The following is a 27,178-nucleotide window of genomic DNA, read 5'->3' as shown; positions in this document are numbered from 1 at the left end:
CGGTTACACAGATTAGCTGGACTTCCTGGCACGTGATACCTAATCCTGCAGTGATAATTTCCTGCTGATAAAACATTGATTGTATTGAAACTACAACACAAAGCCAAGTAACTGACACATCCTTGAAATCAGGTTTGCTTGCTCTATATTATGCTGCTCTCAGATTAACTTGGAATAACCTGCTGACAGAAATGTTAAAAATGTCTCACAAATGTATCTCTTCTTTTAATTTGCTTCTATTATGTTTTATATCACTATTAAAGCTAAGAAGTATATAAGAAATCAGCCATGCTCATTTCTAACTTCCACATTCCTGCCTGGTGGTAAAACAACTGGCTACAGCAGAATAAACCTTCCTCCTCCCAACCCTATAAGCAGCAGGACAAAAAATCACTAAACCTTTTTTATTGCTAAGACAGAGGGGCTTCAACCAACCACCAGATGAGCAGGATCTGTTAGGTGACGGAATTCTCCCACTGCACGGGGTAGATCCCAAGCCTTGTCTGCCTCTGCGGTTTCCCACTCTGCTTCGGCCGCAGTGGGAGCTGCTCAGCAAAGACGTCTGTCTCAGCGTCTTGCCCAGACTTGTGATGTTCGCTTGGTTACTGAGCATGCTCGTGAGGTGGCGACCTCAAATTAGTGATTGTTCGTCAGCTGCTCGGGTGATGTGGCAGTTCCTGATTGGTCCACGAGCAAGGTCCTGCTTGACTGGACTTGAACAGGAACGTATAAAAGGTTTCCTGGAGCCTGCGTCGACATGCTAAGATCATTTATATCATATGTGCGTGTGAAACATAACGGTAGTGTGGACTTGTCAGCGTGTGCTCAGGGCAGGCATATAGCCTTTAGAATTCCGGGACCTCCAGAGAGGAGTTTGGGTGAATACAGGGCAGGCATATAGCCTTCAGAATAGCGGCACCTACAGAGACGAGTTTGGGTGAATTCAGGGCGGGAGAATAGCCTTTAGAATTCCAGCACCTCTGGAGAGGAGTTTGGGTGAATTCAGGGCAGGAGAATAGCCTTTAGAATTCCAGGACCTCCAGAGAGGAGTTTGGGTGAATTCAGGGCAGGTGTATAGCCTTTAGAATTCTGGCACCTCCGGAGAGGAGTTCATGTGCGTGCACATGCTGTGATTGTGTCCACTACCTGTTCTCTTGCCCTGTGAGGGTTGCATTCTCCGGAGAGGTTAATGGGGATTGTATTTAGCACCTTACCTGCTCTGTTATTGTGTGCGAGTGACACAGCTCTACTGCAGAGCATCTTTTCCGTTGCTGTGTGCGACTGACACAGCCTTGTGTTCTATAAACGTCACTCAGTATAACTCAGTACGAGCCAGCTATCGCTCGCCGTGTGTTCCGCCATTGTTTACTAGCTGCTGTTTTCCATCTCTGCACGGTGGACCCCGGGTTGCGATCGCACTTCATCATAATTTATATTTAGTGCGATCTGCCAAACATAACAGGATCACAGTTTTTCTTTTTCAGTATTCCTAAAAGGATCATGCAGAAAATGTTGCCGACTCACAATCAGCGTGGTCAACTATATTCTTTTTATTATTTAAACATTCATTTCCAAGTTTAGTTTTCATTTAGATAGTTACAAAATATTTTTTTGCTTCAAATGAAAACAAATAAAATATCTTTATTTCAACTCAAATAGAAACTACATGAAGAGCAAACGCGTTTTGTCTATTTTTATTATAACACAGATTATTTTCTTCCAGTAAAAAAAAGAAACTGCAGAATGTTTTCATGAAAAAACATTAAAATGACAAAAAAAAGTAACTCTTAGAATTTTCTTGCTTGACCCGATAACTATTTCTGACTAGAAACCTTTTGCAGTTACCTTGTATTTACAGCGCGATATTAACTAATAGATTTGATATTAACATTTCAAGCACTTTATTTAAAGTTAAATTGAACAAAGCCCACATTGTTTACCTACAGATAAAGAAAGGGCATTAATTGCGCAGAAGGGCACTAAACTGCTTTTTTTTTTTTTTAAAGTCTTTTTATTTTTTATCTCCGCACCTTTCATCTTTGTCTTAGAGAGGAGTACCTGAACCCAGACACGAGGCGCATGAGACAATTGTCGTTTCCTTTGATAGATTGTTGAAGCCTCCTAATAAGTGCATTCACTTCAATTGCCATGCAGAACAAATGAACTTTGCATTATTAATACATCAGATATGACGAATGCATTGAGAAATGAAATAAGGCTGTAAACTTACAGAACGGATCGCTTCTTAATGCAAAGTTACTTTTCCAGAAATAGAAAAATAAATTAATTAGCATAAAAGAATCAATATTCAGCTGCTAAAATAACTCAAAACCAATCTGATACGTTGGATAATTTTTACAGTAAGAATTCCTTAGCGGACAAACCTACCGGTCGAGTACATCAACAGCTCTGTGGTTGCGTTCTTTTGACATGCCCAAATTAAAGGCACAAGTCATAAGGATACTATCATAGATTGAATACTGAGACCTACGAGGATGCTGACTCTTAAACAAGGCAGGAAATCTTAAAATTGCAAATCGAATCAAATTTTTATGGTACTTTAAAAAGATTCATCACAGTCATCTTTAACTCGACTCTTGTATGGCTCAATTTTGAATTGTATTTATCCTTTTTTGTGTATTTCGTAACCAAAATGAAAGACATTTGTTAAAAAAAAGTCAATAAATCAATGCTGCTCAAGGTACAAAGAGTTTTTTGAAAAATATATTAGGTCATTTCAAACTAATTTTTTTTAAATTATGTAACACAAAAAACAGTAATCTTAAAACAGCTGATATGATTTTAACTTTATCGTCCATCTCTTGTTTTTTAGAGTTATATATTGGCTTATATTCTATTAAAAATTTCACTTATAACACAAATAGAAATGAAAAATAATATATATAAAGAAAATGAAAAATTCAATTGCCCTTTACCACCAACAATCCCGAAACAAGAGTTAACTAAGAAGTCAATGTTAATTTAATATTAATATAAAATAATAATAATGTATTTAATGTTAACATTCATTTAAAGACTAGAGATGCAGCTCTAAAAATACATTTTCTCATCCTCTACAAAGCAAGAACTGGCAATGCCAAAGGAGCTTTATTATTGCTGTCCCACTTTTCCCAGTCGAGGTTTGAAACTTATATGTTTTCACTCTTTTATAAATCAATGATTGCGGCATACATAATCTCTTACATTTTGCAGAATTACCAAGATGCTATATAATTAAAATTGCATTTTCTTTTATTTAAGCCAATTCAAAGCTGTCATTGTTGGTGTCAAAATTTTGGAACACAATGTATCACAAGACTAGAAAAATGTTTGCGCCCACATTGCATTCAGAAAAATCAAAATTAGCAAGCCTGGCGTACTGGTTACTTCATTTTGGGGCACTATCCCAATTTGTAACCAGGTGGTTGAGCCTTTTCAGATATGTTAAGGGAAACGTAAGTGCTTAAGGATAAGAGAACACTATAAAAGAAAAGTTATATTTCCGGTGCATAGGATTGAAAGGAACTAAAAAAAACTTTCAAAATTAGATTTGTGAATTGTATCACCTTTAGAATGTTGTAGTTTAGGGTTCTTTAAGCTAATTTGATAAAATGGATGAAAAAATGGCAAATTCAAGGTGGAATTTGGCACATGGGTGAAATAGACAGATATTTTTCTACTCACTTTTATATTCTGTATGTCTAATAAAAGGGTTAAAAGAAATACAACGAAGATATTTCATAATAACAATGTCCTCCATTCTAACAATAAAGAAAAAGAACGATTACCCATCGTTGCCAATTTCCTAAACGAAGCCATCCATTCCAAGGGTATTCCATTCCGACAAGCTTTCTCTAATAGCTTCAATTGCAACACTTTAATTTGCGATCAAGGTTATACCGCGGCGTTGTGGCCATTAAGCCTACATTTTCTGATGACCGCTCAATCAAGGAAATAATGTGACATTTTTCTTTATATTATACGCTCCTCCTAGTATTAGGGGTGACACATTGGAAATTTTTTCAACTAATGCACAGCTCCCCAATTCCATTAAAATTCCACAAGAGCGTGTCTTTGTTGATGATGATAAAATACACTCAACGGTGACCTGAAAAATTCATTTTGAGGTCTTCGAAGTGGTATAACCCGATGCGCAAAGTAAGTTGCGCTTTGGGAACTATTACTTAAGTGTTTTATGGATAAGTGTGTTAGTTCCTAGTAAATACTTTTGCATTCATTAAGCATGCTTTTATAAGAAAAAACAAGTAGTCAGGCTCGAAAAAATGCTTTTCGGTTGACAATCATCTAGTTTTTAATGACATCTCGCAACCGGTATGAAAGAATAATTATTGCATGATGCTAAAGGATAATGGCCAAAACTTAATAGAAAAGAAGCGATCGGGGCACAAGTGCTAGAAATAATATAGAAATAATAAAGTCTTTTGCGCCAACTTGATACCAGACCTTTCCGATTTATTAAAAATAAAATATTCAAATAGACATTCAAATTTATTTAAAAGAGTTTTCTGTGATTTTTGAAACACTGGGTTTATTTCATCCAAAGGGGAAGTTTACAAAAACTTAAAGGATAGTTTCACAGATTGCATTAAATGTAAACTAAAAGCTTTAAAAAACGTGAGTCAGACAAAATGATACTGTAGTGAGAACAGCTCAAGAATTTTCAGATTTCAACAATGGAAACAACAAAATATCCTGTGAGTTGCCCTCCACCGTCACAGATCAGCAGATGACTGATGTGTACAGAATAGAAGATCGCAGGGGGGCCCGTAAAGAGTCAATAGAATCTTGATTTAAAATTTTGAAAATGTTTCTAAATAATCAATAAGAAAATATGTATTATTGTCACTATTATTTGTATTATGATTTCTTTTTTCTTTTTTTCTTACTTATTTTCTGTTTCTTTCATTCATTCTCTCTTTCTTCTTTTCTGTTTATTTCATTCATTCTCTCTTTCTTTCTCTCTCTTTCTTTCTCTTTCTTTCTTTCTTTCTTCCTTCCTTCTTTTCTGTTTCTTTCATTCTTTCTTTCATTCTATTTTACGTCCTTCTTTTCTTCCTTCCTGTGTCTATCCTATTAACATTCTATTGTCTGTTTTCTCTTTCTTTCTCTCTCTCTTTCTTTCTTTTTCTTGCTTCCTTTGTCTTATCTATCCTATTAACATTCTATTGTCTTTCTCTATTTTGTTTCTATCTATCTATCTATCTATCTATCTATCTATCTATCTATCTATCTATCTATCTATCTATCTATCTATCTACACAACAACAAAAGCAGCACTGGTATAAAGCAGTGTGGGTTGTACCTCTCAAGATAATAAACCAGTTGTCTTGAATAATAAGATGTATGGAAAAAAAGGCAGCACTCCATTTTCAAGTAAAAAGTGGATATTCACCCACAGTGTTATAATAAGATTTCAGCATCAAATACAATACTGAGCATTCATCAAACTGTGTTCACGGTGTATTCCATAAACACACAGATGCATATTGCTATTTTTTTTACCAGTTCAACATTAATTACAATCAATGAATACAAAGATTCATAAAAAATCCATCTGCAACATAACAATACAAAAAGAAAAACTGTAATGGATGCAAAGTGGAAAAAATTAATCCATAAAATTATTTAATGACTAACTACACAGAATAGTAATTCATGTAAAGTGTATATATACTTAGCACGTTCACTCATCACTAATTACTGATTGTTAGGGCAATCCCTGCATGTGTTCCAGCTGTCAAACAGCCACGAGACATGCAGCAGTGGGGACTCAAAAATATTATTCGAGCACGCCAAAGACGCTTGGTTAGAATATTATTCGAGCACACCAAAGACACTTGGTTAGAATATTATTCGAGCACACCAAAGACACTTGGTTAGAATATTATTCGAGCACACCAAAGACACTTGGTTAGAATATTATTCGGGCACACCAAAGACACTTGGTTAGAATATTATTCGAGCACACCAAAGACACTTGGTTAGAATATTATTCGAGCACCCCAAAGACACTTGGTTAGAATATTATTAGAGCACCCCAAAGACACTTGGTTAGAATATTATTCGAGCACACCAAAGACACTTGGTTAGAATATTATTCGAGCACCCCAAAGACACTTGGTTAGAATATTATTCGAGCACCCCAAAGACACTTGGTTAGAATATTATTCGAGCACACCAAAGACACTTGGATAGAATATTATTCGAGCACACCAAAGACACTTGGTTAGAATATTATTCGAGCACCCCAAAGACACTTGGTTAGAATATTATTCGAGCACACCAAAGACACTTGGTTAGAATATTATTCGAGCACCCCAAAGACACTTGGTTAGAATATTATTCGAGCACCCCAAAGACACTTGGTTAGAATATTATTCGAGCACCCCAAAGACACTTGGTTAGAATATTATTCGAGCACACCAAAGACACTTGGATAGAATATTATTCGAGCACACCAAAGACACTTGGTTAGAATATTATTCGAGCACACCAAAGACACTTGGTTAGAATATTATTCGAGCACACCAAAGACACTTGGTTAGAATATTATTCGAGCACCCCAAAGACACTTGGTTAGAATATTATTCGAGCACACCAAAGACACTTGGTTAGAATATTATTCGAGCACACCAAAGACACTTGGTTACAATATTATTCGAGCACACCAAAGACACTTGGTTAGAATATTATTCGAGCACCCCAAAGGCACTTGGTTAGCACCCGAGCATAGCAGATAAAAACCTTATCCGACCACGTTCACTCATCACTATAAGTAATGATCGTCATGTGAAAAACTCAACAGATGGCTCATCCCACATATTTTTTAATGGCCCAAAACATGCTAGATCTTAAGGTTCCTTAGTATTCAGCGTGTTTGTCTATCTAGCCATCTATCAAAGAAAGAAAAATGAAGCATCACAAGCAAAGACAAAATGCAGTGTGTAGATGCCAGCCTGCAGGTTACAGCCCAGTAGCCTAATCTGATTTGGAAAAGACTTAAAGGAGAAAATGGAATTGTGACATGGAGGACTACATTTCTGGAAATATCTAAACCTGGCACTTCTTTTGGATCTACTCATAATCCTTAAAGGAGAATAAAGACTTAATCCTCATGTTTCTAAATTGAACTCCCTGGAATCTGTTTTTTTAGGGGAGAATGTGACAGCGGGGAAATTACCTCCAAGCGAGAAGATCCCACAGGAAACAAGGAAACAAGTGAAGGCATCAAACCTCAACAACAGAGCCTAGCGGTAAATATTTCTAAAAAAAAAAACCCTGACCCCCTATGCAATGGTCTGTGCTATCTAAGGATTTCTAATTTCCCCTCGCTCACGTGTGGACTGGCTACAGCTAGAGCTGGATCTGTTTAGATTCTTTAGGTATAATTAAGCTTAGAGCATCACCAAATTTCATAAATGTGGGTTTGCTAGATGCCTTCTCCATAGACATCTGGAGAAAATTGAATCATTCTTCCGTTTCACCCTCTTTGATGCCCTGCCTATGCAAAAAGCCCTGAATAGGATTCCCTTTGTGTTTACTTTTGTGGAAAAAACTGGACAAATTGCTGACATTATTCGCCGTCATTGGCCATGCTGGGTAATTGTCTAGGCCAATTCATGTGTGCCCACAAACCATGCCTTTATTGATGGGACCCTAACTCTATCAGACAATTATGCCGAGTAGATGTATATCTGATAGAGTTAGGGTCTGATTAATAAAGGTTTGCCTTTTTGTGGCTTGTTGGCACATACAAATTGGTTATTTTACAAGTATAGTCTATATCTGCATTTATCGATTTTGTACATCAAACATATGCTATTCCCTGCAAACTGCTATGGTCGAGGTGTATACTTCAGCTATTGTTTTCATACTTTAACCATTAACATTTCACTTGCAAAAAAAATAAAGTGTATTGCAGAATACTTGTTAAAAGAATTCCCCCCAAACTCACGATGTAGATGGTTGCATTATAGGTCACTGTATGAAAGGCTCACCAATGCTTTGTCTACATGGGTAGATTTTGAAAAAGCGCTGGAGGATTAGAGTCTAGTGAATGAAGTAGGCCGCTCAAATTCATTTCTCTGCATGAGCTGTGATGATATCAGAGGCATCTACTGTATCTATTTTTTGCCTGGGGATGGAGGAGGCCTTGGAAGATTTACATTGGCAAAGGTCTCTGAAAAGCTCTGGAACCAAAAACCTTCTCCTGGAAGCCTTATAAACAGTATTATATAGTACTGACGTCAGACTGAGGCATTGTCCAAAAATTCCTCCAAGTACATTTACCCTCGTCAGTCTAAATCCATTCACTACTTACGTTACCGAGGCCCCCATACACATCAGATGGTCCACCGATCACACCAATATCATCGGACTCTGTCGACTTGTAGAACCTAAAGTTGAAACTTTGAAAACAAAGATTGTATGCGGAAAAATTTCTCAAACCTGTCAAATTTTGAGAAAGAACATCCCAAAATAAATGTTGACACCAAAACAATGCCTACCAAATACATACAGACCTGACACCCTAAGTAAATAAGTACCCAGGACCTCATAAATAAAGATTCCTGACTCCACCCGCTAAATAAATGCAGACAACTAAATATAGATTCAAGCCTCTATAAAGTAATTTACAGCCATAAGAACATAAATAAATACTGATCTCAATACCAATCTCAATCTATACAACCTAAACAAGAAGAGGCAAGCACCCAAAGACCTAAAGAGAGAATAAGCCGAAGATTTGCCAATAGGAGGATTGGGTAGGGTGCGGACATTTTTAAGAAATGTGTAACAAATTAGAATTGGTAAAAATAGATTCATTCATTCTATTGGCAAGCATGGCTATCATTACAGGTCAGCAGAAAATCTCACTCGGGGTCTGGAGGTTGGAATGTGGGTCACCATCACTTCTGATTTCACAGCACAGCTAACCTAAGAGAGAATTTAGGGTAATTAATAGTTGAGTGATGTACTCTCCGGACCAGTCATCCATCGCTTGGGTTGTTGCATTCCGCCCACACATATAGGCAGATGTGCAGATGTGAATCTGAGCTCTTCTCTATTCGAAGAGATCAAAAATGTGCAGCGCTTGAAGCTGAAGGACTTGTCGATTCCATAATAACGCAGCACTGCCATCTTTTGGACAATGATAATATGCTATGGCTGTATCAGACTTCAGATTATGATTTACCTGCATTTTATGGATATGTTTGGCAAAATTGAAACCTAACGGCTTGTCCATGTGACAGATAAAATTATTTGTACTCTCTATTGCAGATTTTGTCTTGGATTTTACCAAGGATATTGTGAAAATGGTCAGATTCACAGGGTAATTATCCCTACATAATGCTCTTTATCCACACATATTCCCTATAAGAGTATATGCAGAATAAGTCTTTTAAAGGGAACCTGTCACCTGAATTTGGCAGGTCCTTTTTTGGGTCATATGGGCGGTGTTTTGGGGTCTTTAATTAACCCCTTTTTTTCCCGCTGGCCGCGCGCTGGTCGCGAAGTTGACTTGCCGTTGATTCGCTTTCCTCCCTAGTTAACGCATGCACAAAGCAATCTTGCCTTGCGCACACGCAGTATGCTTTGCCCACCTGCGGGCAAAGCCGAAAACCATTAGTGCGCATGCGCCGGCGCACTATGTCCCGGAACACAGCAAAATACTTCCGGGACATAGTGCGCCGGCGCATGCGCACTAATGGTTTTTGGCTTTGCCCGCAGTTAGGAAAAGCATACTGCGCATGTGCAAGGCAAGATTGCTTTGTGCATGCGTTAACTAGGGAGGAAAGCGAATCAACGGCAAGTCAACTTCGCGACCAGCGCGCGGCCAGCGGGAAAAAAAGGGGTTAATTAAAGACCCCAAAACACCGCCCATATGACCCAAAAAAGGACCTGCCAAATTCAGGTGACAGGTTCCTTTTAAATACCGGTGTACCTACATCATTTTTGAAGCAGAAGATGCTTCAGATAAATGCCAGCGGTGTTTTCCCTTAAGAGTCTTTTGTGACATCTTTCTGGTGTTCTTATTTTCCTTGCAAGCGTAAAACCACGAGTAGAATTAAAGAAGTAACAAAAGATGCAACATATACACCAAGTCGTTTGGACATCGTTGTTCAAATGTTCATTCTTTTTCAAATGTTTTCAATGTTTTTTCAGGTGGGTCACCCCCACCACACACATATGCAGTGTTTCTATCCAGAGATAAAAATATTTCTCACAATTGCAATTCAGGCATATTCGCTTGAATTTGGCGGGCAAATTTAATTTGAGCCAAATAAATTTGGGTTGACCCAGTTGCAGTAAGGAAGTGGTTAGAAATCCACGTTGGTACTTATTTCATCATAGACAGTTTTTTAAGTGGCTTATATTTTTCATTTTGAGGCATCATTAGGTAGGTTTTTTTGCACTAAATCCTTCAAAATAGCTCACTTATGATGATTTCATTAATCAAAAATTGAATTTGCTTTCTTTTTTGTTTTCCACCTTTTTTGCCTTTATAGAGTAAAAGGTTCCACAGTCCTTTAAAATGTTGCATGTTAGTTTTCACCTGCGCCAAGAATAACGTGTGTCAGATTTTGGACTCCAATAGAGTATTGGAGTACAACCGGGCTAAAATTGTTCAACATTTTGAAAAGTTGTAAAAGATGAATGAGGTTGAAATATCTGGATAATACAAATCACAACCATATTGTGGAAGAAAAAAAAAGACAAAACTAAGTAATATTAAATTTAAAAGGTGGAAAGTGGAAAATGGACAAGTTGCAAACATAAAAGTCACTGTCAAAACTAGTTTTGCTGCATAAAGAAGGCGTAAAGACAATGATGAATCAGGGCCAATTTTCTCACCTTTCCTCATCTGTCCCATCACACCATGACCACCTTAGGCAAACTACAGGCTTCATATTAACCTCATGTGCAGCCAATCAGGAAGGACTATCATACCCTGTATAAAAGCTGAGGCAGGTAATGCAACAGCCATTTTATCGTGAATTGGAATTGTGAGAGTCTGACAAAGCTCACAATTCAGTTATAGGAAGAGAAAGCCCTCAAATATTGGACAAATGGATGAGACAATAATATTTTATACAACTACAAGACTGAAGAAGATGAGAGTATAAGTCTGCGAATAATACCGGGATTCAATTGAAAGAGGAAGAGCGAAAAAAGATAGGTGGCAGCAGCAGCAGTGTATTATTACCAAAGACCCTTTTCCACATCTACTTCCTCCTTCTGGCTTCTTTCATTTCTTTTACTCATGTCCAGGACATCAGATAGCCTAATTAAATTGAAGTTCTGATCATTGGTCCTAGTTGGTAATTTCCAGTCTGCATCGAAAATATCATCATTTGCCTTGGAACTTTGATAATCAAAGTCACTTTCTCTGTGAAGATGTAATAAAAGAGTTAAGCAGATCATCAACTATAGAATGTGGTCATGGACATCAAAACCATACAGAACTATATACAGAGAGCGGATGGAATAAGTGTACAGTAATAACATGACTTACTCAGAATCATCATCATCGCTTGACCCAGAAAAATCTTCAGAGTCACTGGGCATCAAACACTTATATTTTTCGATAAGTTCGTTGCCTTTTCCTCGTGTTTTAATTGTTTCTTTTAATCGACTTTTAATTGCTTTTTTCATTTTTTCCCTTTTGGATGAGTCTTCAATTTTGATGGATTTTGTTCCTTCCATCCATAAAGTGAGTGTTTCATCATCACTGGAGTCTCTGAGAAACAAGACGATAAAACCCTATCATAGCGCCGGTGACCAAAATCACATCTATTAGTAATTAATCAAATTCCGTTCAAATTATAAGAAAAAGTCCAGATTCAAGTCCAATCACACAAGTTATGTGATTCCCCAGAAAGCTGCCATTTTGTGAGATTATAGAGAGCCAGAAAGGAGTTAGGAAAATTCCATGCTCACTTCTCCGTGTCCCTCTGCATACTTGTCCCCTCACCACTCATCCTACGATTATTTTTTTTGTGGCGTGATGCATGTCAATGACTTGCGTTGTGTCTTAGCCAAACATTAGGGACTCCGTTGGGGATCATTATATATGAAGCCCAGTAAAATAAAATTTGGACATATCCGCCAACATAGCTATTAACTTTAAGGAAGCAGATGGAGTCACTTTGTATTCCATCGGACATCATTTTCAAAAGTATGTGCCTATTTGAGGCTGGCCCAAAAATTCAGTAGTCCAAATTTTGGTGCCTGTCTCAAGTCAGCAAGTACTGCCAAAAAAAAGTCGAGCAAAGCACAATGTAAGACCATCTGCTTTATTAAAGTCAGTAACCCTGTTACTGGATACCCTTGAATCCTGCTTTTCAAGGTTCCAGATGTAAAACCTGACAGAGCCCCGATGTGTGGCTAAAACATGATGCGAACATAGCCTTAGAAATGTTTCTTAGGTCCCTTCCCGGTAATTAATTTCACATCAAATCTATTGGATAGAAATCAACTTCCATCCCCAACCTCAAAATTTGCTCAACCCTACCGTGCCTTGCCAAAGTGTTCACCCCCTTGGCTTTTTGCCTATTTTGTTACATTACAACCTGTGTTTAAATATTTTTGTAATCTGTTTTGTGTGTGATACACCAGTGCTAAATAGTCTAAGTTGGTGAAGTGAAGTGAGAAAAATATATGCAAAAATTAAATTTATGGGATCAAATAACTAAAAATTGGCATGTGCATATGTATTCACTCCTTTTGCTCCGAATTACCTTCATAACATAAGTCACATGCTTAGTGAAGGGAAGTCTACCTGTGTGCAATCTAAGTGTCACATGTCAGTATATACACTTTACCTGTTCTGAAAGGCCACAGAGACTACAACACCATTAAGCAAGAGGCATCACTAACCAAACAACACCATAAAGACCAAAGAGGTCTCCAAACAAGCCAGGGACAAAGTTGTTGAGAAGTTTAAGTCAGGGATGGGTTATAAAAATATTTCCCAATCACTGATCCCAGAGGACCATCAAATCCATTATCACCAAATGGAAAGAAGACAGTACCACAGCAAACCTGCCAAGAGAGGGCCACCCACCAAAACTCTTAGTGTGGGAAAAGAGGGGATTAATCAAAGAGGCACCACAGAGACCAAAGATAGCCCTGAAGGAGCTGCAGAGTTCCCAAGCAGAGACTGGAGTATCTGTCCACATGACCACAATAAACCGTACACTCCATAGAGGTGGCCTTTATGGAAGAGTGGGGAGAAAAAAGCCTTTACTTGCAAACAAAATTTTTAAGGCTCGTTTTGAGTTTGCCAATAGACATGTGGGAGACTCCCCAAATGTATGGAGGAAAGTGCTAAGGTCAGAGGAGGCTAAAATTGAACTTTCTGGCCACCAAGGTAAACGCTATGTCTGGCACAAAACAAACACAGCTTATCACCCCAATAACACCATCCCCACAGTGAAACTTGGTGGCGTGATAGCATCATGCTGTAGGGATATTTTTCGGTGACAGGGACAAAGAAAATGGTCTGAAAAGGGGGAAGATGGCTGGTGCAAAATTCAGGCATATTCTTGAGCAAAACCTGTTCTAGTCTGTCAGTGATTTGAGACTGGGACGGAGGTTCACCTTCCAAAAAGACCCAAAGCATATTGCTAAAGCAACACTCAAGTGATTTAAGGGGAAACATGTAAATGTTTTGGAGTGGCCTGGTCCAATCCAATTGAGAATCTGTGGTCTGACGTGAAGATTGCTGTTCCATCTAACTTGAAGGAGCTGGAGCAGTTTTGCCTTGAGGAATAGACAAACATCCCAGTGGCAAAATGTGGAAAGCTCGTAGAGACTTATCCAATGTGACTTGCAGCTATAATTGCTGCAACAGGAGGCTCCACAAAGTACTGACTTTAGAGGGGATAAATAGTTATGCACACTGAAGTTTTCAGCAATTTTATATTTCTTGTTTGCTTCGGCATGCTCTTTACATGAACTGATGCAAATCTTTACAAAAACTGTGAAATTACAGTTTGTGAGGTAGCAAAATACAAGAAATGCCAAGGGTTGTAAATAGTTTTGTAAGCAACTGTATATCTGTTTCCAGATGACATCATCTCCGTAGTGATGTAAAACAAGACGTCACCATCTCTCTGCTTATAATAGCTGTTATATAAGACTGTGAAGTAGTATAGGTTGCATTTTCTCATTACAAACACTATGGCCTTGATTCATCAAGGAGTTTTTGCCCAGGTGTCTGGAGCAAAACCCCTTGAAATCTTCCAAAATTAATGCAATGTGAATTTGCGTAAAAATCTTGCAACTTTTGAAGTTTTTATGCCAGACATGATCAACTTTGCCAAAGTGGGCAAAGCTGTGGAGAAACAAGGCATATCAAAGGAGGCAAATCAAATTAATTATAATTTATGTCTTAAAAGTAGGGTAAATTAAACCAGAAATCTGTGGCAGTCCCTGGAAGGAGTAACACTTCTGGAGAAGGACATGTGAGTTGCAAAATGTGCCAAATTTATTAAGACTTGTATGAAATACGTTAGTCTTAAAGAATACGGGCCTACATCTCTGTCTACTACTCGAGATCTGGTATAAAGAATCGATGACTGCCCCGGAGGAGACAAAACATCCATGAGATATACGCTGACTATTTAACTAAAGGAACAATTACGGACATAGTGAAGAGTCTAGTGAGAAGATAAAAAATTACTTACATTTCTTCGTCCTGTATATCATCATCTAGTAAAGGTCCCATACACAGGCTGCAGACATTTTCCAATATATTGGAGCAACTTTCGCAGTACATGCCTATAAAGAGCAAGAATATATATTTGACTGATGTGTATGTGATCAAATCCATCCGCTTTATGTTATGGTGGAACTGGGCACAGTAAATGAGGCTAGAAATCATGGCTACTCTATAAGATGGGAGTCTTACAGAGACAGGTATAAATGTAATAGCAGTGGGTTGGCTGATTGAGATATGTAGTGGTCCTACAACTGGTTAATGCCGTTGTGTAGAGTTGCCAGCAACCGGGGCAAGGTAAGCTTGTCTGTCATATATTAAACCATTTTTATAATTTTTTACTTTTTGTTTTTTTTTATCATATTTTTAGTTAACAATTTTATTACCCTAGCCCTGAATCCAACACTAAGCCTAAAACTGTCAGATGAATTATGCTTTGGCTGAGCGTTCGGCCGACAGTCATCTCACCTGACTACCCATTCACAGGGCCACTCATTTGGCCGATATCCATCATAGCCAGCTGTCAAACACACGGGAGTTCTCGTTCGGGCTAAGTACACCTGTGTTCTTTATCAAAAAGGCGCCGACTGACGTATCGGCTGACGGCTTATCTATGGGATAGCAATGTGATCCAGTCCTAAATTAAATATGTGCGACCATCAGTTGGCCAGCAGCCCCATACACATTGGACAGTAGACTGAATCAGTCAATATCAACTGGTTCAGCCGACATTACTCTAATGTGTACGGGAGCCTTAACTCTAGCCCTAAGCCTAACCGCAAACCAATTACTAGCTAAAACCCTAGTGTTAGAAAAATTGTAAAAATAAAAAACAACTCTAAGTACCTAAGCACTAACAGGCAGGTAGTTGCTACACTTGCCATTCTCCGCTGGCACAGAGCAGTCACTGACTTCCACTGACATCAAGTCAACAGAGAGGCAGTTTTTTTTTCCTGTCGACAGGGCAGAACCACTGGTGTCATGCTGATTGCCTAATAGGGGGAAGCCGGCTATCAATCAGCATGACAGCAGTAATCCTGCTCTGTCAACAGAAAGAGAAACCACTCCTCTGTTGATGGGGAGCAGCTGAATCTCCGGCAGGAGCGGTCAATGACCGGTGCCGGATACAACAGACAGGTAGTTGCCTCTGTTAGCAAATACATGCTTGTTAGTGCTTAGTAGTATGTTTTTTTTAAATTCCCAGATATCCTCTTTAATGATGATAGTACTGGATCAGGTGCAGTGCGTCCCAATGGAATATTGCTCCATCATTCATCAGTCAACCACCCCCCTTGGCCACACCACTGGGACAATGTCTTAATTTGAGCGAGCTTCTTACCTTTGCAGCCAGGAGTGCTGCAGGCGCTGTATTCCCCAATGTTTTTGTTGGTACGTATCTGGGCACATCCCATGCAATACTCTTCAGAGGCTCCCATAAATTTTGCTAGCCAGCCACATAAGAGTGGGCACCTGTTACAAGTATTAAAAGAGACAAGTCAGCTTTAGATAAGCAGTGCACATGCATTCATAAAGGAGACGTAAAGATGGTGCTTACTTTGCAGCAAGTATAAGCATAATGCTGTTGTGCCCCTTGTCCACTTTGTTGCTTTTTATACTCTGGAAGAGAGCTTTCTCCACATATCTGCGCTTGGTTAGCAACTTATTATAGAGGAAACATATCCGCAACTAACAGGAAATGAAAAATACATTTATTATTGATACCATGTATCCTATAGAAAATCAGCTCCTCTTTATCCAAGAACAATTAACTGGACAGTTTTTCTTTTTTTGTGTGCATTCATGTTTTCCTCTTGTTTCCAAGAGCAAGAACTTAATTTTATTTTTCATTAATATAATTACCATATGAAGAGTTTTTTGTGAGAAGAGTTTTATTTTTGAATTACACCAATCACTTTTCCATATAATGTACTGTAAAAACTATAAGTGGTTGAATGAAAAGCTTAAAAAAAACAACATACCGTAATTCCTCCTAATTGTTTTTTTATACAGCAATCATTATATGGTAATAATAACCCAACAACACAATTCTCCAGGTTAGTACAATTATAGCGATATCAGACTTATCAAGTTATTTTTTTTTTTTACATATTTTTTAGGGGTTTAAAATTTTTTGAATTTTGTAAAAAAAAAGAAAAAGGTTTGTTTTGCATTTTTTGCCAGTCGAGGTGAGATTTTTACTTGCACATTTTTCGAAAAAAATAAAAAGTTTCAAATCATTTTTATTGCATTTTAGGGTAAGTTCGCAAACTGATAGGTGGCAGTTTTGTTGTATCGATTTTTCTTTCTTTTCATCTTTTAATGTATAGGTTAAATAAATTTCCATTGACACGAACAAATTTGATACGGACACGACATTGCCAAAAACGTAAATTTTTTGCATCTTTTTTTATTTTTGAATTTGGAAAAGGGGGTGTTTTAAACTTTTATTTTTTTTATTTCTTTAATCTTTCTAACATTTTCTTTCTTATTTTTTTACTTTATTTAGTCACCCTAGGAGACTTGAATTTGCGATAATTTAATTACTTGCACTATATAATTCAATATGAAAGTATTGTAGTGTATGGCTCATTTACTGATCTTTATTGAAGCCCAGTCTCTGGCTGGGCTTCATAGGAGCACTAAAATGGCAGCAATTGAAGGCCCCCAGTTACATTGGCTGCTCATCTTCTCCCTATGATCCCTGCTGCTGTTTTCAGTAACTGTGAGTGGTTGTATAATATACAGCTGGGCACTCGCCAAGTATGGAGCGGGCTCATTAAATGAGCCTGCTCACCACAATCATATCCATTCATGGGACGTACCAGTAAGTCCTATGTCAGGAATGTTAATCTCTCATACCTTTGAATAAACAGCAGGATATATTATGTCTCACCTGCTCGCGGGTTGGATAATAGTAAGCACATATATAGCGTTTGAGTCTCCGCATATAAATCCCAAAAATGGCGATAAAAAATCCAAATCCATGCAGGAACGCTGCAACATAGGAAAAGAATAGCTGGTTAGTGTCAAGAAGAGAACATTAGAGAAGTGATGGAACAAGAACAGGTGCAAATCTGGGAAAATACGCTATGCCATGGTTTTATCGAAGGGGAGAATGTCTTATGATGAATTTAGATTTCCACTTAATAAAACAAGAAGACATAGCAATGGCTGAAACACATATCTATAATTCCTAATTTTAGACTCTGGTTCATGCTGTACCCTACAACTTTTTCCCTATTAATAGAAACATACCGATAAGAACATAGTCACGGTAGTTTGGTTCTGACGGTCGGATTTGGCATTTTGTGGTTTGAATGGTGATGTTGGTGGCCTGAATAGCTTCAAAAGCAGAAACCAGGGAGGTGTAGATGTCATCCGCGTATCCAGACCCATTGACAAACATGGAAAATATTACCGGAGCTGAGACAAGAGGAAGGATGTGATGGGCATGTTAGAGATACAACATAACATTAACATTATGTTTGCGCCTGGCCACCATTGTGACGAAGAGGTCATGAAGGATATAGAAATGTCTAGAAACCTTTGTTACTCACCACGAGTTACTATGTCTCCTTTCATTATATGGTCCACAACATCGAGTACCCAGAAAAAAAGGTAATCTAAGGACACAGAGAGCAATGCAACGAGGAAGCTCCGAAAGACATTGATGATTTCGAAGACGTATCCTTTTTTTTCTTTCCTAGTTAGAGATAATGCGGCTGGAAAGAGATGTGAGAATAAATGGTTTCCAAACAAGTTCTAGATATTATCTATAGGCTTTAAGATGAGAATGTTTTGTATTTCCATTATCCTTAATGATTGTATTAGAGATGAGCAAATTGTTTCTAAACTAACTGGATTTGCTACAAATTTCCCCCAAAAATTCAGAGTAGATTTGTAGGAAATCCAGCAAATTGGTTGGATTTTGCTGGATTCCTGCAAATCTACTCTGAAATTTTGGGTGAAATTTGTAGCAAATCCAATTTTGAGGGCTTGGAAAAGTTAATAAAAAAGCAATAAATAATGTATATAACCTCTCCTATGTTCTCCACATCCCAGTCATGGTTCTCCTATTACTCTTCTTCCACCTTCTTCTCGTTCTCAGGCTTCTTGAGCTGCCAGTCTTTACAAGGCGCCATGCCATCACATAGGGCGCAATGCCTATCAATGATGTCAATGACTTGAGTTGCACAATATACAGTGGGGCAAAAAAGTATTTAGTCAGTCAGCAATAGTGCAAGTTCCACCACTTAAAAAGATGAGAGGCGTCTATAATTTACATCATAGGTAGACCTCAACTATGGGAGACAAACTGAGAAAAAAAAATCCAGAAAATCACATTGTCTGTTTTTTTAACAATTTATTTGCATATTTTGGTGGAAAATAAGTGTTTGGTCAGAAACAAACAATCAAGATTTCTGGCTATCACAGACCTGTAACTTCTTCTTTAAGAGTCTCCTCTTTCCTCCACTCATTACCTGTAGTAATGGCACCTGTTTAAACTTGTTATCAGTATAAAAAGACACCTGTGCACACCCTCAAACAGTCTGACTCCAAACTCCACTATGGTGAAGACCAAAGAGCTGTCAAAGGACACCAGAAACAAAATTGTATCCCTGCACCAGGCTGGGAAGACTGAATCTGCAATAGCCAACCAGCTTGGAGTGAAGAAATCAACAGTGGGAGCAATAATTAGAAAATGGAAGACATACAAGACCACTGATAATCTCCCTCGATCTGGGGCTCCACGCAAAATCCCACCCCGTGGGGTCAGAATGATCACAAGAACGGTGAGCAAAAATCCCAGAACCATGCGGGGGGACCTAGTGAATGAACTGCAGAGAGCTGGGACCAATGTAACAAGGCCTACCATAAGTAACACACTATGCCACCATGGACTCAGATCCTGCAGTGCCAGACGTGTCCCACTGCTTAAGCCAGTACATGTCCAGGCCCGTCTGAAGTTTGCTAGAGAGCATTTGGATGATCCAGAGGAGTTTTGGGAGAATGTCCTATGGTCTGATGAAACCAAACTGGAACTGTTTGGTAGAAACACAACTTGTCGTGTTTGGAGGAAAAAGAATACTGAGTTGCATCCATCAAACACCATACCTACTGTAAAGCATGGTGGTGGAAACATCATGCTTTGGTGCTGTTTCTCTGCAAAGGGGCCAGGACGACTGATCCGGGTACATGAAAGAATGAATGGGGCCATGTATCGTGAGATTTTGAGTGCAAACCTCCTTCCATCAGCAAGGGCATTGAAGATGAAACGTGGCTGGGTCTTTCAACATGACAATGATCCAAAGCACACCGCCAGGGCAACGAAGGAGTGGCTTCATAAGAAGCATTTCAAGGTCCTGGAGTGGCCTAGCCAGTCTCCAGATCTCAACCCTATAGAAAACCTTTGGAGGGAGTTGAAAGTCCGTGTTGCCAAGCGAAAAGCCAAAAACATCACTGCTCTAGAGGAGATCTGCATGGAGGAATGGGCCAACATACCAACAACAGTGTGTGGCAACCTTGTGAAGACTTACAGAAAACGTTTGACGTCTGTCATTGCCAACAAAGGATATATTACAAAGTATTGAGATGAAATTTTGTTTCTGACCAAATACTTATTTTCCACCATAATATGCAAATAAAATGTTAAAAAAACAGACAATGTGATTTTCTGGATTTTTTTTTCTCAGTTTGTCTACCATAGTTGAGGTCTACCTATGATGTAAATTACAGACGCCCCTCATCTTTTTAAGTGGTGGAACTTGCACTATTGCTGACTGACTAAATACTTTTTTGCCCCACTGTATAATGGCATGGAGCGTTGTGTATAGTATTAGTGCCGGAGGCCCAGAACAAGTCGATAGAAGACAGAGGAGCTAATCGGAAGATGGACGGGAGAAGTATGCGGAGCGCCGAGGAGAGGTAGGTATAAGAGTTTTTATTTTTAACCACATTCCAGAAGATTCTTTTAACCCCAAATTTACCACCTGAATAAAATTTTCTCTATGAATGAAATTTAAATTTGGGCAAATTCGCTCATCTCTAGATTGTACGCTACAACAACATTGTGTTGCGCTCTCACTTGGTCGGATGAGTCCATACGCCTCGCTTGATGACAGAGGGAGCAGAGTATCGCGGTTTTGTTTTGCTCTCATTACATCCAGTTCAATGAAGTCACGGGTGATGTAGATGTTATCATGATTGTTGTTACTCAGGTAACTTTTGCGATAGCGCAAGGCCCTGAGGGAAGAAAAAAGTTGGTATAGAAGTAGTATATATGCATTTACATTGCTACAGATATGTTTAAAGAAGCACGTCAAAGTTTTTATCCTCTTAGTATATTGCAGTCATCATATTATATAGCACTGTGTACTTACAATTGCTGATTTTGCCTTTCTACACAGCTAATTCTTCTCTTTTTTTTGCTCTCTGTGGAAACAGGAAGTCTCTTGCCCCAGCATTTATCATTCCTTTCTTCAACTCCTGATCCAACTGTACCCCCCCCTTACCATGTCAGGAACTTTAGCAGTTACTCATGACTCATGCAGGAAAAATTGACCTCTCGTTTCTACATAGAGCTTAGAAGCATTCAGCTAGTCAGTTTTTACCCACATGATGTAATAGATCTAACAGAAAAGAGAATAATTGACTGGGTAGAAAGGCAAAATGAGCAATTATAAGTGCACAGTGTTGTATAATATGTGTCATGCAATGTGAAGGAAAGGCTAAGTGCAACACAAAAGGATAAGGGAAAGGAAACCAATCACTAGTGAAGGGGGGAGTGGAGACCCCTAGACAGATCTAATGTCACCCTGTCTGCCCTGTCATCCCTATCACCGAGCAGGAGTCCTACAAGGTTCAGACCTAGGGCCCCTGCTCTTCTCCATTTACACCTTCGGACTAGGACATCTCATAGAATCTAATGGCTTTCAGTATCACATCTATGCTGATGACACACATGAACCAGATATCACCTTCCTACTAACCAGAATCCCTCAATGTCTGTCCACTATTTCATCCTTCTTCTCTAGATTTCTGAAACTTAACATGGACAAAACAGAATTTATCATCTTTTCCCCATCTCACGCGACCCCCCCAACAGACCTATCCATTACAGTAAATGGCTGCCCACTCTCCCCAGTCCCACAAGCTCGCTGCCTCAGGGTAATCCTTGACACTGATCTTGCCTTCAAACCACATATCCAAGCCGTTTCCACTTCCTGCTGACTTCAACTCCAAAATATTTCATGGATCCGTACATTCCTCAACCAAGAATCTGCAATAACCCTAGTCCATGCCCTCATCATCTCTCGCCTTGACTACTGCAACCTCCTACTCTGTGGCCTCCCCTCGAACACTCTTGCACCCCTCCAATCTATTCTAAACTCTGCTGCCTGACTAATCCAGCTGTCCCCCTGCTATTCCCCGGCCTCTCCCCTCTGGCAATCCATTCACTGGCTCCCCATTGCCCAGACACTCCAGTACAAAACCCTAACCATGACATACAAAGCCATCTACAACCTGTCTCCTCCACACATCTGTGACCTCGTCTGCACGCAACCTCTGATCCTCACAAGACCTCCTTCTCTACTCCCCTCTTATTTCCTCTTCCCACAATCGTATACAAGATTTCTCCCGCGCATCACCCTTACTCTGGAACCCTCTACCACAACATATCAGACTCTCACCTACCATCGAAACCTTCAAAAAGAGCCTTGAAGACCTACCTCTTCTGACAAACCTACAACCTGCAGTTATCACCGATTGACCAAACAGCTGCACGACCAGCTCTGCCCTCACCTTTTCACCCATCCCTTGTAGATTGTGAGCCCTCGTGGGTAGGGTCCTCTCTCCTCCTGTACCAGTTGTCACTTGTCACTTGTGTTGTTTAAGATTATTGTACTTGTTTTTATTATGTATACCCCTCCTCACATGTAAAGTGCCATGGAATAAATGGCGCTATAATAATAAATAATAATAATAAATAATAATACCTAATTCCTGCCTGACCCTGACGATACACCCTGCATTGGGAGGACAGGATGAGTACTAGTCAATCCCCACTACCTCTAAAGACAGCTAGGATAAACGAAACGAGGGAGACACTTAGCTTGAGTACACTCAGAGAGAAACACTGACTTCCTCAAAACTCCAAAGAAGATGATATCTGACTGCTACAGCTCCCAGCCTCAACAAGGAAATGCAAATGGAAATATCACCCGCAACTCCCAACAGTAAGGCTGGGTTCACATTACGTTATAGGCATCCGTTAGACGGACTATGTTACAGCATGGCATAACGCGGTGTAACGTAGTCCATTTACGCCGCTATTAAGTCCTATGTTGGACGCATCACTAGCGCACACCCACAATGGGCGTGCTCTAGCGATGTGCCGTCATTCAGTGATGACCCTGGGACGCGGGCTGCAGCGTTTCCGGGTCTGTCACTGGTAGCGCAGATAGAGCATCTGCTAGCTCTATCTGCGCTAGCGCGATGACATATCGGCACTTGCATTAACAGCAGCCCGTTAACGCATGTGTTGAACGGGCTGCTGTTAACGCAATGTGAACCTAGCCTAAGTTGGGAGGTTTAAACACCTAGATCCAGGTGTGACCATTAGAGCAGGGGGAGGTGGCAACTGAGTCCTAGCATCAGAAGGACCAGGGAGAGGTCTGCAAAGCAAACTGCTGAGACCTCCTGCAGACAGATACAGTGCAACGGTCTTCAGCCTCTGACATATCTGTGATAATATGATTGCAATATATTAAAAAGGTAAAAATGTTGATTGGAGTGCTTCTTTAAGTGAATGTAAGTAATATAGATAAATAAATAGATAATCAGATTGGCTCTTACTGAATATAAGTGAAGACGCAGATGAAGATCATCGAATAGCTAAACATGCTCAGCATCTCCATATACTTTTCCACATCTTCCTTTAGTTCTTTGACCATAGCAGAAGAGATATCATAATAGCTGACGTTCATCTTCGCACTAAAATCGTGGATCACAGATATCTTAAAGTCAAATTGATTCCTAAAGTTCCTGATTACGGAGAGGATGGCTGCAGGGAGACAGAAGAAAACGTAAGAATACATACACCAATCAGTATACTGTACAATACACTACTGAGATTTGGAGAGATTAGATTTGCATCATGAGAACTACGAATTCGAGTCCCTGACGAATTTACTAGTAATGACCTACATAAGTGACGGGTCAGAGATTCTCCTTATGCAATCTTTAGGTCTTGCATTTTTTTTTTTAAATGGCAGTGAAATGATGAGCGCAGGTCAGGACAAGAGACAAGGGAGGAAAAACAAAATCACTGAAATAAATATCTTTAGAAGTAATTAAGAGATGTCTCATACTTACGATTTTTTACGTGTTTCCTCACGAATCCCTGCACATAGTCAGGGATGATACAGAGGATGATAATAACTGTAACACAGGAATATTGGTATTATTAATATACTAGATGGTAGCCCGATTCGAACGCATCGGGTATTCTAGAATATGTATGTAGTATATTTATGAAGATGCACGCAGTATATGACACAGGCCATGTAGTGTATAACACAGGCCACGTAGTGTATAACACAGGCCAAGTAGTGTATAACACAGCCCACATAGTGTATAACACAGCCCACGTAATGTATAGCACAGCCCACGTAGTATATAGCACAGCCACGTAGTATATAGCACAGCCACGTAGTATATTGCACAGTCCACGTAGTATATTGCCCAGCCCACGTAGTATATTGCACAGCCCACGTAGTATATTGCACAGCCCATGTAGTATATTGCGCAGCCCACGCAGTATATTGCACAGACTATTGCACAGCCCACGTAGCATATTGCACAGCACACGTAGTATATTGCACAGCCCACGTAGTATATTGCACAGCCCACTTAGTATATTGCACAGTCCACGTAGTATATTGCACAGCCCACATAGTATATTGCACAACCCACGTAGTATATTGCACAGCCCATGTAGTATATTGCACAGCCCACGCAGTATATTGCACAGCCCATGTAGTATATTGCACAGCCCACGTGGTATATTGCACAGCCCACGTAGTATATTGCACAGCCCATATAGTATATTGCACAGCCCATGTAGTATATTGCACAGCCCACGTAGTATATTGCACAGCCCATGTAGTATATTGCACAGCCCACGTGGTATATTGCACAGCCCACGTAGTATATTGCACAGCCCATATAGTATATTGCACAGCCCACACAGTATATAGCAATGTGGGCATCATATCCCTGTTAAAAAAAAATTAAAATAAAAAATAGTTATATACTCACCTTCTGTTGGCCCCCGGATCATGGCGAAGCGGTTACCGACGCTCCTCGCGCGCTCCGGTCTCAGGAATGCATTGCGGTCTCGTGAGATGATGACGTAGCGGTCTCGCGAGACCGCTACGTCATCATTTCGCGAGATCACAATGCATGGAGCGGTCACCGGAACGTCGCGAGGGGCGGGAAAGGCCTGTTCTGGATCCGAGTGGCCGACGGACGGTGAGTATATAACAATTTTTTATTTTTTTATTATTTTTAACATTAGATCTTTTTACTATTGATGCTGCACAAGCATTAACGGAGTGCGTTACACCGCGGCATAACGCGGTCCGTTAGCGCTGCATTAACCCTGTGTGAGCGCTGACTGGAGGGGATTATGGAGCGGGCACTGACTGCGGGGAGGAAGGAGCGGCCATTTTGCGGCCGGACTGTGCCTGTCGCTGATTGGTCATGGCTATTTTGCCGCGACCAATCAGCGACTTGGATTTCTATGACAGACAGAGGCCACGACCAATGAATAGCCGTGACAGACAGACAGAAAGACAGACAGAAGTGACCCTTAGACAATTATATAGTAGAAGGAATCTGTAGAGTGTAAGTGTAACCTTCATATAGCTGTGATGTAATATTAAACAATTTAATGTGTTGTCACCGTGGAAGCCATGTGACAATATTCATGGATTTACATGTAATGTTACAGAGTTAGATCCTATTAGCAGAAATAGTATACACAGTGCGTCATATACAGTTGAGCAGAATGGTGGAGTGGCGAGTGTCTGCTCCCTGCTCCACTATTGACCTGCACAAGAGGTGGGATGTCATCTCTACATCTGTGCTGGGAACAGACACAGCACGGAAAACTGAATGGCTTAATCATAATATATATATATACATATATATATATATATATATATATATATTCCAGCACTACCATCAGACATCATATTGTATAGGTGACATGGGATTTCAAAGTGTGGGGAAGGACCTTTAGTGCAGCATACTGTATAGGGGGATGACTGTAGTGGAACCATATGGTGTTGGACATCTTTATGTAGGGCATTACAGAGGGGTAATCATAATGTGTGCGGGGCATTTTTATAAAGGGGACTGTGGGGGCAAGATACTGTGTGGAGGGCACTGTGGGCGTATCATTGTGAGCAAAGGACACTGAAGGCATCATGCTGTGTCGATGTAGGACTGTAGGGGCATCCTATTGTGTAGGGGACATGAGTATAATAATAACGTGGGGGCATCTTTGCATGGGGTAGACCAGACTGAGGGGGCATCACACTGGGTGGAGGTAACTGTGGGGGCACCATTGTGTGGGAAGGCACTAAGAGAGCATCATATTATGTTTTGCGGCCTCGGAGGCATCATATTCTGTGTGCAGAGGGGCAGCAAATGTAGGGGTATTTAAACACAAGGTATGTAGGGGGAATCTTTGGGGCATCCTACAATGAGGAGTGGCATTGTGGGTGCACCATATTGTGTGAAGGTTATAAAATGAGCATTAAAATGAATGGGAACATTAGGGGCACTATTTTTATGAGAGTGCACTAAAAGCACCTGTTAGGGTTCAGGTTTCTTGTCCTTTAGCGTTGAGAGGCATGTTATTCCATGATGATATTTATATGATGGTGTCATTACACGAAGTTACACTTACTTTTCGCCAGGCCGCACAGAGGCCGGAATACATCCAGGATGTAGCACAAGAAGCCCATGAATGACATCACTTTGAAGCAGTTGTTCTTGGCTTCATCAAAGGCCTTGTTGCACTTTATATATGGCCGCTCCAGCTCTTCGCTACAGATGTCCCCGATGTTAGCGATGAATGCCCACACGGCACGGAGGTTCTTTACTATGGGGAAGTGTGGTATAGAGGGAGTAGGATGGAGATGACAAACTATAAGGTTTTTCTGTTTTTGACAACCCAGCTGAGGATGATGCATGCCCATTTGGCCAATGATTTAGTTAGTTATCACTGAGGGTTCCCTGCTCTGACCTTCCTTCTATGATATAAATCCAAGAGCTATATACTGGGTGGAGCAGTGGCCGCACAGGATGGCATGGGCAATCATAGTCATTGACGTAAAAGGCCAGAAACAAGTCTTCAGCTAC

The 27,178-nt window shown here is 39.9% G+C and overlaps 1 protein-coding gene across 1 annotated transcript in view; it reads right to left on the bottom strand.

The window, feature by feature from the left end:
* Nucleotides 1–636: 636 nt before the first annotated feature.
* DCST2 (DC-STAMP domain containing 2) overlaps nt 637–27,178 on the bottom strand; it is a 43,246-nt gene continuing 16,704 nt past the window's right edge. The window contains exons 7-20 of the mRNA XM_069737636.1: nt 26,724–26,918; nt 23,603–23,810; nt 20,832–20,989; nt 18,304–18,468; nt 18,002–18,169; nt 17,640–17,740; nt 16,302–16,432; nt 16,086–16,216; nt 14,715–14,808; nt 11,540–11,764; nt 11,231–11,413; nt 8,342–8,417; nt 2,389–2,504; nt 637–760 (exon numbers count right to left, since the gene is read on the bottom strand). Coding sequence (XP_069593737.1) covers nt 637–760; nt 2,389–2,504; nt 8,342–8,417; nt 11,231–11,413; nt 11,540–11,764; nt 14,715–14,808; nt 16,086–16,216; nt 16,302–16,432; nt 17,640–17,740; nt 18,002–18,169; nt 18,304–18,468; nt 20,832–20,989; nt 23,603–23,810; nt 26,724–26,918 — 2,075 coding nt within the window. The remainder of the gene's footprint in view (nt 761–2,388; nt 2,505–8,341; nt 8,418–11,230; nt 11,414–11,539; nt 11,765–14,714; nt 14,809–16,085; nt 16,217–16,301; nt 16,433–17,639; nt 17,741–18,001; nt 18,170–18,303; nt 18,469–20,831; nt 20,990–23,602; nt 23,811–26,723; nt 26,919–27,178) is intronic.

This window comes from Ranitomeya imitator, chromosome 8 (assembly GCF_032444005.1).
Source record: "Ranitomeya imitator isolate aRanImi1 chromosome 8, aRanImi1.pri, whole genome shotgun sequence".
Taxonomy (NCBI): Eukaryota; Metazoa; Chordata; class Amphibia; order Anura; family Dendrobatidae; genus Ranitomeya; species Ranitomeya imitator.
This window is presented reverse-complemented; position numbering and strand designations above follow the sequence as displayed.